This window comes from Triticum aestivum, chromosome 7D (assembly GCF_018294505.1).
Source record: "Triticum aestivum cultivar Chinese Spring chromosome 7D, IWGSC CS RefSeq v2.1, whole genome shotgun sequence".
Taxonomy (NCBI): Eukaryota; Viridiplantae; Streptophyta; class Magnoliopsida; order Poales; family Poaceae; genus Triticum; species Triticum aestivum.
In genome coordinates, this window is record NC_057814.1 from 582,898,122 (window position 1) to 582,910,496 (window position 12,375).

General features: G+C 45.7%; 1 protein-coding gene and 1 pseudogene across 1 annotated transcript; one reads left to right on the forward strand and one right to left on the reverse strand.

The window, feature by feature from the left end:
• Positions 1-1,562: 1,562 nt before the first annotated feature.
• LOC123167684 (F-box protein At5g07610) lies at positions 1,563-3,161 on the forward strand. Its single transcript, XM_044585538.1, has 2 exons — positions 1,563-1,714; positions 1,794-3,161. The coding sequence occupies exons 1-2, from the start codon at positions 1,653-1,655 to the stop codon at positions 2,911-2,913; spliced, it is 1,182 nt and encodes a 393-aa protein (XP_044441473.1). The 5' UTR covers positions 1,563-1,652; the 3' UTR covers positions 2,914-3,161.
• Positions 3,162-3,476: 315 nt separating this feature from the next.
• LOC123171342 (DNA topoisomerase 2-like) lies at positions 3,477-12,375 on the reverse strand (annotated as a pseudogene).

Consider the following 12,375-nt stretch of genomic DNA (forward strand, 5'->3'; position numbering starts at 1 on the left):
GGAAACTTTGTGGCCAATTGATGCTCAACAAGTTCTCGCTATTCCTCTCTCTATGCACAATATGTCAGATTTCATTGCTTGGAGCTATACAAAAAATGGCTTGTTCACTGTTCGATCTGCTTATTTGGCGGAATGGAGTCATCAACATGGAAGAAAATTGCAATACACAAATGGTATGGGTAGATCCAATGTGAACCCTATATGGTCAAAGATTTGGAAACTTGCGTGTCCTACAAAGGTAAAGATCTTTATTTGGCGCACACTGCATGGAACTCTTCTGTGTTGGGTTACGCTTGCAAATAGACAGTTGAAAACCTTGCCAGTCTGCCCATCATGTTCGAAGGGGTCAGAAGATACGAAGCACGTCATATTTCTTTGTCAGAAAGCGAAGGAGGTGTGGGAGAAGTTGGGGATGGCTGATATGATTAACAGAGCTTGTGCTATTGATCGTGCGGGTGAGGCGGTACTTGAATTCTTACTCCTTATGCCAGAACAAGACCTATCTATTCTGGGAGTTCGGAATGTAAATGAGATGATACCCATAGCTGCATGGTATCTATGGTGGGACAGACGTATGCTGGTTCATGCAGGAGAGTTTCAAGATGCGTACCACACATCCATGGCAGTCCGGGCTATCACGGCTAATTTTGTTAAAGCTTACACCCCTAATGTGACTAGTAAACGATGGGGATGGAGTAAACCTCCTATGGGTTTTGTTAAGCTCAATGTTGATGCATCTTTCGATCATGACCAACACAGGGGTACTGCGGGGGCTGTCCTTAGAGATGATAAAGGACATTTCATAGTGGGTGGAAACTGAAAGATTGATTGGTGTGCGGATGTTCTGACGGCAAAAGCTATGGCTCTAAGATTTGGCTTATATCTGGCACAGAAGGCAGGATGCAACCGTCTGATAATTAACTCTGATAATTTGGAAGTCATTGACATGATGAAGAATGGAGGACAATTTACAGGAACGGCAGCGGCAGTTTCAATGACTACTATTTTTTGGTTTGTGACTTTCCCCTTACTAGTTTCGAACACTGTAATAGGGAAGCGAATAGGGTTGCCAACGAATTAGCTAGGTTAGCTAGAGTTTCCTTGACGAATGAGTGGCTTGAGGAGCCTATGAACGATATTGTACCTTTTCTTATAGACGATGTAACCGTTATTTCTAATTAATAAATTTGTGTTGACTTTCAAAAAAAAGAACCTAAGAAATTGCAGTTATTAGTGATCAAAATTCCAGTTTTGTGTATTGATCCATTATTGTTTATGTTCATGATTGAAACTATAATTTCATCGTGAAGCTTTTATAGATGTTTTTTGATGAATTGATACAATAAACTTGCGGATGAAGATGGAATACTATGCTTTGCCTATCGATCTACCGCCCACTGATGTGAAAAACAAAATGTTTTTTTGATATATTCTTTTTGAGCGGTTTCTTTTGAGAAAATGTGAAAAACCAAACAATGTACCCTCACTAACGCATGCACAGGCCTGAAGATGCAGCACAGTTTAGCCCACCGAAGGCCCATTGATTTACTAGTCCAGGAGCAGGAAAATCTCAGACCTGCTAGCCATAGGTTTCCTCTCGTCCGACTCGCTCGACGGCGCCGCCACCGCCGCCGCCGATTTGTTGCTCCGGCATGTCCGCCTCAGCTGATCGCTCTCCCCCGTGGGAGGAAGGCCGCGCCTCGGTCCGCATCAGGTACGCGAAGCAGCAGGATTCTCATCTGTACTCCTCCTTAAGGGATCTCCTCACCTCTCCTCCATCTGTGTTTGTGCAGGTTTTCCTCTTCTGCCCCCAGCGGGACGCCGGCCGAGAGGCTCACCGACGACCTCCTGGTGGAGATCCTCTCCCGTGTCCCGGTCAAGTCGCTCTGCCGCTTCAAGTGCGTCTCCAACCACTGGCTGAGCCTCATCCACCACCCGGACCACCGCAAAAAGCTCCCACAGACCCTGGCCGGCTTCTTCTACACCACCGACGACTTTGAGCGCATCCCGATCTCAGCATACCATCTCGCCAATTTCTCTGGGAGAAGCTGCCCTCCGATAGACACATCTTTCTCCTTCCTGCGGAACCACCGGCGCGTCGATCTACTGGATTGTTGTGCCGGCCTCCTCCTCTGCAGCTGCTACACGGGCGAGGGTGACCGTTACATCGTGTGCAATCCCGCGAGGGAGGAGTGGGTGATGCTGCCGGAAACCAGCAATGCAGGCACGAGGGGCACTGTAAGTTTGGGTTTCGATCTGGCTGTGTCGTCCCACTTCCATGTGTTTGTGTTGCTGGCGTTCATGGATCATGATGGTAACCTTGGCCGTGGCCTCACGAGGGTGGATATTTTTTCGTCCGAAACCGGGAGATGGGTTCGTAAAGAAAAGAGATGGAACGAGAATCTTTATTTTCTTGGTCCTAGGCACCAATCTACCGTTTTCCTCAACGGCTATATGCATTTTTACGCCTACAGCATCACGTCATCCCATTGTGTAGTCGTGGTTGACATGGAGGGGGAAACATGGACGACCTTCCGTATCCCTGGCCATCTGCGGCATGGTTTTCTTCAGCTGTCACAGGGCTGCTTGCACTATTCCAGTTTTCAGGAAGATGAAGATGAGGTGGTTCGACTAGTTGTTTATGTTCTTGAGGACTATGACAACAAAGAGTGGATGTTGAAGCATATCATTGAAACTTCACACATATCTGGATGGACACCTATTGACCACCGTTGTATCGCAATTCATCCGGAGTATGACTTGATCTTCTTCACCGTGGGAGTGGCTACCAAAATCATGTGCTATGATATGAATAGTCGGCAAGTCAAACTGATCTCCAATGTTGAATATGATAATCCACCATATCTTCTATATGTCCCATTGTATGCAGAGATACAATCATTGCACACATGACATCATAACAAGTGGATCGCTAGTTGGTTGGTCGTAGTATGGACCAGGGGGGTTAAATTTGGTTTTCATTTCTTGAATGATGTGTGTAGCCTTTTTAGTTTGGAGCTATGGTAGTTAAGTATTGTCGCAGCATGTATGATTTCTCTGAGATTAGTTCATGTACTGTTGAAGGGAAAAAACATGCTATGATCATTCTGTAAAAGACATGGTAAGTGATTATAATCATCAATTTGCAGTTCGGGTAAGTATATTCTTGTTGAAAGAGATCAAGTAAATGACCGCTTCGCCTGGTAATGATATAATGTGTGAGATCATTTTTTCTTTGATGCCAGACTTAATTTATGATGGTGAAACACTTTGGACAGTTACATTGTCAGCATATTTGATGCTAATTAATTCTGGCTTGTTTAAATACGAAATGGTGCTGGCATCAGTGCATCGGTGCTGGGACAAAAATATCCATTCTTTCATAAACTTCATTTTCCAAACACAACATTTGATTCAACGGACTTAGAAGATGTCCTCTTTCTTTGTAGGGTTTTTCCGGGTAGATAGTTAAAAGAGTTTACAATTATCTGTAATATAGCAGTTTGTTTACAATTTGTCACCCCAGATAGCATGTGTCGACACTCGTCACCAGCCACGCCAGCAACCGGAATTGATATGGGGATTGATGTCCTTCTCGGTGCAACTGGCTGAGCAGAGCTGCAGGTAGGTGGAGCGTTGGCATCTTCTGTTATTGTTGAAGTGCTTGCAAATCTCTACAAAACCGAGCTGCTATAGTTGTTACTGAAAGAGCTGCTTTTCTTGTTGAAGTGGGAGGCCCTCGTCTTCCGCCTTCTTCCCAGGAGGAGCACTCGAATTGTTTCCTATTTTGCTTGACTCCTTCCTCCTCTTCTTTCCTTTCTGTTGTCCTTCTGTAGTCTGAGCTTCCATGGCTGCACAAGTGGTCACGATTATAGGCAACCAGCCAACCAGATTTCCTAAACTTTTGCAATTGATGGAATATTTCATGAGCACAAACACAAGATTGTACATGGGCATTACCACTGTGCTCTGGAGAGGTGTCAAGACTATAAGCAACCAGACAGCGATGTTTTACTCCAAGCTCTTCGTTCCCATCATCTCTCACAGGCCCCGTTGCACTTGCCTGTGACATTTTTAAATTGACTTGTGAAAATAGCAAACAAACTATGACAAGCACAATACTGCTCGGTCCTCTCTAGCATAAGAATTGTATAATTTGCGTTTCTTTGTACCTTGTGAGATTTGGCTGCCGTTATCTTGGGTGCTGCTTCAGACGCCTTCTCGCCTTGATAGTTTTTTCCCGCCGACATCTCATCTCCTCAAATTTTGCATCAATCACCTGCACCAAAACCAATGAGTGAGACGAAGTGAAGCACATAACATGTAGCACAAAATAGAGAGAGACGCTGCTTAATTATATTCAATTCCTTTTCAAGGGCATCAAGGTCTCTCAACCACAGAGTTTCTGGAGTTGCTTTGCCCAAAATTTCAGCTTCGTCCTCTAATTTCTTCTGCCGTGTTATGAGCTCCCGTACCTTCTCTGGAGTAAATGTACCAACTGCCATTGTGTAAAGATACTTGTAATTGATCGCATGAACTCCTAGTGCCACTTCTTCTTCCACTTCTGTAGCTCCTCCTAGAGCACCAGGATTGGCCGTAATTGAAGATTATTGGATTCTGAAAATGTGTTAGGGCCTCGAAGGGCTGTTTATATAAGATACAAAACTTGGGGGCCAAGGATAGTAGAGATAGATTACAACTTGAACTACCAAATATACAAACCGAATATATACTCTAACTCAAACTGCTCACCGAGGCCGATGAGAAGAGCGTTGATGAGGACGCGGTCGTCGACATGATCACCAAGCTGCCGGAGTTCATCACCGATCGACTTGATCCGCTGGCAGAAGACGGTGACCGGGGAGTCTCCTTGGGTGATGGTGCGGAGCTCGGTGTGGAGAGCGTTGATGCGGGCGTCGGAGTTGTCTTGAAACAACTGTTGAAGAGAGGCCCAAAGCTCGGCTGCGGTGGCGTCGTCGTTGGAGACAAGATTGAAGAGCTCGGTTGAGATCCGAGTATAAATCCATTGGATGATCGTGAGATCGTCCTTAACCCAACGAGGATTGGCAGGCTGCGGGACAGAGGATGGATGTATATGGTGGCGTAGACCGCAGCGACCAAGGTGGATGTGGAAGAGATGGCGCCAGTGATAGTAATTGTGGGCAGCGAGATCAAGCGAGATGGGTATGAACGGCGCGACATCAGCAATTGTATCTGCTAGAGAGATTTGTGGTGGCGGAAGGGTGTATTGGTGGTGGGTAAGAGAACTAGGGTTGGAGGGGGAAGAAGAGAAGGATGGCGATCTGGCGGCGCTGAACTCAGCCGCGGTAAAGAGGGGCCGTGCCGGGAGAGGTGGAGGGGCCGGCGGAGAGGCCATGTCGAGGAGATAACCTAGGCGACGGATACCATGAAGATTATTGGATTCTGAATATGTATTAGGGCCTCGAAGGGCTGTTTATATAAGATACAAAACTTGGGGGCCAAGGATAGTAGAGATAGATTACAACTTGAACTACCAAATATACAAACCGAATATATACTCTACTAGTAATGTTTCTCTTTGGCAATGGTTCATGCCCCTTCTGCTTAAGCTCGAGGAATAGCTCTGCTCTCTTCCTCTTACTCACTTCGATTTCCCCGGAGATAACATCGAGAATAAACTTCACCTTGTTCTGAAGCTTCAACAACTCTTACCCAATATTTTGCAACATTACTGCCTGCACAAAATAAATTAGTTAATGTGTCAGTTTGCACATGAACATCATCATCACAGAGGGAAAATCAACAAGTACCTCTCTTTTGCCATAGAATTGGAGCCTCAGTTTGAAGAACTCTTTAAGTACTGAAAATGCAACATAATTTCAGATTCAAGTCCACAAGAAGTTAATGTGTCAATACTGGTGCATACTAGATGGACACTGTCCCCTGGGGTGTCATATTTTCGAATTTTACCATCCGAGTCAAACAAGTGCATGTTTGTTGTTCCTATTGTGGTTGACAGCTTGAATTTCTTCTCAAGCCCTTCTTGCTTAGCCATAGTCGTGTTTTGCTTACTCTAAATAACCTCAAACTCCACGTACAAATCATCGTAGTTGGACGTCATATCCTGTAAATTGGTTGTAACCAAAGAAAGTCAAAACATCTAAAACTCAAGAGAAGGAACTATTTGTATAAGTAATTACCTCCGGAAACGGTGGTTCCTTGTCCTTGCCTGTATACAAGGATTAAAGAAATTGTTGGTAATCGTAAGTCCAGCGTAGGTATGCCTGACACAAACTGCCTTTGAAGTTTTTTCCTTCACAGAGCCATGAGAGGTTATTAACGGGAAATTCGCATCAAAAACCAATCATTGAATTAATTAAGGAGCAAAACTGTTCTAGTAAAAGCATTTGACGGACCTTGAACCCCTTGTACCAAGGGACCATTGGTACGACGGCCTCTCCATGTAGCAACCTTTCCAGGTTAGCAACGATGTCTCTTGGATTATAGTTTGGGACACGGCTACTTCATCAAGTGCCAAATGTTAGGTTTTGTAGAAGGGTCTCAACCCCCGTAATATGGGAGCTCGCGTATATATATTGATATGGACGAGGCCAGCTCTCGCAGGAGGTATACATTGAGGTAGTTGAAACCACCAGAGAGATACATGGGGATAGAGAGGATTACATCAAGAGATAAACATGAAAATAAAACAAAGAGATCTCCTCTAACTACCCTAGCACCGAAAGTGGCCTGTATCTATACGTGACAATGTTTAACACGCCCCCTTAATCACAACTGTCTCAAGTTGAGATTACGCCTGAATTCTTCAAAGCTTCTGGTTGGCAAGGCCTTTGTGAAACCATCTGCAATCTGGTCTTTGGAAGGAATAAACCGAACATCAAGTTGTTTATTGGCAACTCGTTCTCTCACAAAATGAAAGTCTATCTCAATGTGCTTGGTTCTGGCATGAAAAACTGGGTTAGCAGATAAATAAGTGGCACCAAGATTATCACACCACAAACAGGGAGGTTGAACTTGAGATACTCCAAGTTCTTTAAGCATAGATTGAATCCAAATGACTTCTGCTGTGGCATTTGCTAATGCTTTATATTCTACTTCTGTACTTGACCTGGACACAGTGGCTTGTTTTCTGGCACACCATGAAATTAGGTTAGGACTATAAAATATAGCAAAACCCCCTGTAGACCTTCTGTCATCCAAACAACCAGCCCAGTCTGCATCTGAGAAAGCACTCACAAGTGTGGAAGATGACTGTTGAAACGTAAGACCTGTGGTTAAAGTATTCTTTATGTACCTCAAAATTCTTTTGGCTGCTGTCCAATGGGCTGTGGTAGGTGCATGGAGAAACTGACACACCTTGTTAACTGCAAAAGAGATATCTGGTCTGGTAAGAGTTAAGTACTGGAGACCACCCACCAAGCTTCTGTACCCAGTAATGTCCTCTCGAGTCAAAGGTTCTCCTTCTGTTAAAGACAAGGTTTCTGAACTAGACAAGGGTGTCGGTGAGGATTTGCAATTTGCCATGCCAATTCTGCTCAACAACTCTGTTGCATATTTTGCTTGTGACAAGTGAATACCATTATTGATTTTGTTTACCTCAATACCCAGAAAGAAATGCAAGTCTCCCAAATCCTTGAGAGAAAATTCTGACCCTAGGTCTCTGAGTAAGGCTGACACTGCTCCATTTGAAGAACTGGTGACAATAATATCATCAACATATATGAGGACAAATATGAAGGTTTGATGCTTATTGTAGATGAACAAGGAGGTGTCAGACTTTGATGGAATAAAACCAAGTGCTTGCAGTTTCATACTTAACCGTGAGTACCATGCTCTAGGTGCTTGTTTTAATCCGTATATAGCCCTATCAAGCTTACATACATGAAAGGGTGCATCTTTATCTTCAAACCCAGGAGGTTGTTTCATGTAAACTTCCTCTTCCAGAACACCATGAAGAAACGCGTTCTGTACGTCTAGCTGTCGAAGGCTCCATCCCCTAGACACAGCAATTGACAGTACAAGACGTATCGTTGCAGCTTTAACAACTGGACTAAACGTGTCCTCATAGTCTATGCCATACCTTTGCTTGAAGCCCTTGGCCACAAGTCTTGCTTTTCTAACGATCTACTGTGCTATCAGATTTCTTCTTGATTCGATACACCCATTTGCAGTCAATCACGTTCCTGCCTTGCCGTGGGGGAACAAGATGCCACGTCTTGTTTTTCATCAAAGCCTTGAACTCTTCTTCCATTGCATGTTCCCACCTGGGATCATCAAGAGCTGCTTTCAAACTGTTAGGTTCACCAGTAGTACATAACATGCCAAATTTGGAGAAATTTTCGTAATTCATGCGACTAGTAACTCCCCTTTGTAGTCTGGTGCGCGGTGCCACAGGAGAGGCCACAGGCTGCTGTTGCACAGGCGATCTAGGAGGTGGAGATCCTCCTGCGTCAGCGTCAGGTGCTGGCGACCCCAATCTCGAGGGAGATCCTGTCGCTGGCGCAGGCGACCGCGGGCTGGGCGACCGATCCGCCCTGGCGTTGGGGCCAGGCGATGCGGGGCCAGACGAATCTACGGCTGGTCCCCTCCACGTGCTCTCCTCCGGTTGGCGCTGGATGGTGGGTTGCATGCACCCACCCGTGACGCTGCCGCTGTCCACTACGGGGCGCACTGGCACCGAGGCAGAGTCAGGTGCTGCAGCACTGGATCCCGAAGCGGATCGGTCTGCCGCCTGCAGGGGCGATCCCGAGGCGGATCCACCTCGTGGTTTGGTGTCTCCTGCTGGGGGGCACATAAAATGATGCCCGTTTTGATCCAAATTTGCTCCTAATGATGAATCTGCAGCAATAAACTCAGGCAAAACATGATGAGTAGTCAAAGGTTGATCAGTACTATTGTGTTCACCCCCGTGATCAACGCCGGAGAGGGAAGGTGGAAGTAGAAGTATTTCTTGTTTAAGAAGGGCGCCGGCATTTGGATGAAGGGATTGAAAGGGGAATTTTGTTTCATCGAAAACAACATCGCGGGAGATGTAAACACGTCCCGTGGCCACATCGAGACATTTTACTCCCTTGTGTTGGGCACTATAGCCAAGAAAAACACACTGTTTTGATCTAAAGCTAAGTTTGTGAGTATTATAAGGACGGAGATTAGGCCAACACGCACACCCAAAGACACAGAGAGAAGTATAATCTGGCTTGGTGTGAAAGAGGCGCTCAGTTGGGGTTTCATTGTTGATAACTCGACTAGGGAGAAGATTTATAAGGTGAACCGCGGTTAAGAAAGCCTCATCCCAAAACTTCAAGGGCATGGAGGCAGCAGAAAGAAGTGAAAAACCCACATCAACAATGTGTCTGTGTTTACGTTCTACGGAGCCATTTTGCTGGTGAGCATGGGGGCAGGATACATGATGAGAAATCCCTATTTTCTGAAAAAAGGAGTTGAGTTTTTCATACTCACCACCGCAGTCTGATTGCATGGCAATAATTTTGCTATCAAATTTTCTCTCAACTAGGGATTGAAAGTTGTGAAAAACTTGGAAAACGTCGGAATGTTTCTTAAGCAAATAGATCCACGTGTACTTGCTATAATCATCAATAAAGCTCACGTAGTATGTGTGTCTAGCAACAGAGGACGGGGCTGGACCCCATACATCAGAGAAAATGAGTTGCAAGGGTTTTGTGGACACACTGGTAGAAATAGAATAGGGCAATTGATGACTTTTTGCCCTCTGACAAGCATCACAAATAGTTTCACGATCATGCTCACCAACAAAAGGTAGCTTATGTTTACTAAGAATTTGATAAACAATAGAAAAAGATGGGTGGCCTAAATGATTGTGCCATCGTTCTGAAGAGACTTTGAAGGCTCCATGAACTTGCTTATTGAACTTGGAAAACTTGGGAATCAACGGATAGAGGCCGTGCACGCATCTACCGCGATAGAGGACCCTCCTCGTGACCTGGTCCTTGATCAAAAAGAAAAATGGGTGAAATTTAATAAAAACTCCATTATCAAGTGTGATACGATGAACGGAAAGGAGATTTTTGGATGCACTTGGAACATGTAAGACATCTTTGAGATGAATATCACAATGTGGGGTTTTAACAATAGACTGACCAACATGACTTATCATCATACCTGCAGCGTTTTCTGTTGTGTTGATTTGCTCCTTGCCGTGATATCTTTCATGCATGGTCAGCTTCTCAAGATCAGAGGTAATGTTCTCGTTGGCGCCGGAGTCAAGGTACCAGTTGGAGTCAACTCCGTAGGAGGTATCTGCTGCAGCCGCAACTCGTTTCCTCTGGGAGTTATCCTCTGCATAATGCCATTTGCACTCTTTTGCGATGTGGTTAGTTTTTTTGCAAATCTGACATTTGTTCTCATATTCCTCATTCCCGGCGAAGTGGCGACCTTGGTTGTTGTTGTAGTAATGACGCGGCTGGCCGTTGTTGTTGTAGTAGCCGCCGCCGTCACCATGGTTGTTGTTGTAGTTGCCGCCACCGCCGCCACGGTAGCCATTGCCACCACTGTTTCCATGGCCGCCGCCGCCGCGGTAGCCGCCATTGTTGCCGCCGTTATTGAAGCCGCCGTTGCTGCTGCCATTGTTGCCACCACTCTTGGGGAAGCCACGGTTGCCCTTGGGAGGGCCACCACGTCCTCGAGCGGCGGCGTTTGCGGAGGACTTGAAGGCGCCTGATCTAGAGCCGTGGAACATCTCCACTCTCTGATCGAAGTTCGACACCATGCCGAACAGATCGTCGACGGAGAGGGGCTCAGTGCGGACGTCAAGAGCGGATATGAGGGGTTGATAGTCCATATCAAGGCCAACAATGAGGAAGGAGATCAGCTCTCCTTCGAGAAGAGGCTTTCCAGCCATGGCAAGTTCATCTGCGAGTGCACGCATCTGACCGAAGTACGCAGTAGCGGATTGAGAACCCTTTTGGGCATTGGAGAGGGCGGCGCGGCAGTTGTTGGCGCGCGACCTGGACTGGGCAGCAAACATGTTTGCGAGAGCAGTCCAGATGGCGTGGGATTTTTCTAAGGAGGCGACTTGCACCAGAACTTCTTTCGAGAGATTGCGAAGGAGATAGGCTACAAGCTGTTGATCCTGGATCAACCAGGCGGAGTAGGCTGGGTTTGGAACGATCTGATCTTTGCCTTCAGCGTTCTTTGAGGTGATGGTTGCTGGTGGTTCTGGGATTGTTTGATCTAGGTATCCTAGGAGGCCCGCTCCTATAATCTGAGATCGGGCTTGAGCTCGCCACAGAACATAGTTCGTGCGAGTCAGGGGTTCTGAGATGGTGTTGTTTAGGCCAGCGGAGGAGAGAGTTGAGCTGGAGGAAGACATGGCGAGACGAGCTTTGATGCGTTGGTGGAGATCGATGATGGAGGCTAGACGAGAGGGAAGAGGAAGGCTCTGTATACCATGTTAGGTTTTGTAGAAGCGTCTCAACCCCCGTAATATGGGAGCCCGCGTATATATATTGATATGGGCGAGGCCAGCTCTCGCAGGAGGCATACATTGAGGTAGTTGAAACCACCAGAGAGATACATGGGGATAGAGAGGATTACATCAAGAGATAAACATGAAAATAAAACAAAGAGATCTCCTCTAACTACCCTAGCACCGAAGGTGGCCTGTATCTATACGTGACAATGTTTAACACCAAAGCATTTACTTCCATTGACCAAGACCATGGGAATGACCGGCAGATACCTGAACAAATTAAAGTTTGCATATTTTAGGTTACACAATCAATCGTCTTGAAGGATGAATGTTCAAAGAGATAATAATAATATTACCAAGTGGGTTCAATCGACTGTCCTTCTTCATTCAGATAGTTGAGAAGAGCATCGTCGTCCATCGGAAAAATTAAACGGGTGATAGGTGCTAATCTAGTGTAGAAGCGGTGTGCTTTATCCGCATATTTGCCCCCCTGAAATGAATATAAGCAGACAAAGAAGCATGAGAAGCCGTTGATATCATAGGGTACATTGGCTTGTTACAAAGCTAATTAATTAACCTACCGAATGTCTGGAAGCAAACTATTGTTGCTCCCAACAAAATCTTTGAGCCATCTCGATGATTGTGCTCGCTGGACTCTGCTCACCGTGGTCGTAGTCTTATGCCGAGTGTTTTGAGACATAGCGAGCAAACTGTGACACCTGTATTTATACAATGATGGTCATCACGAATTTAGGAACATGATGATTCCAGATGCACAAATAAATTCAAGAACAGTTTGGCACACACACACAGGCCATAGCTTCTTGGACCAAATTCCTCTTGAACGCACATAACAAAACCTTCCTCTGCCTTGGTTTAAGGCTGTCGACCATCAAAGGTATTCCCAGGGCTGCCTCTGCCAT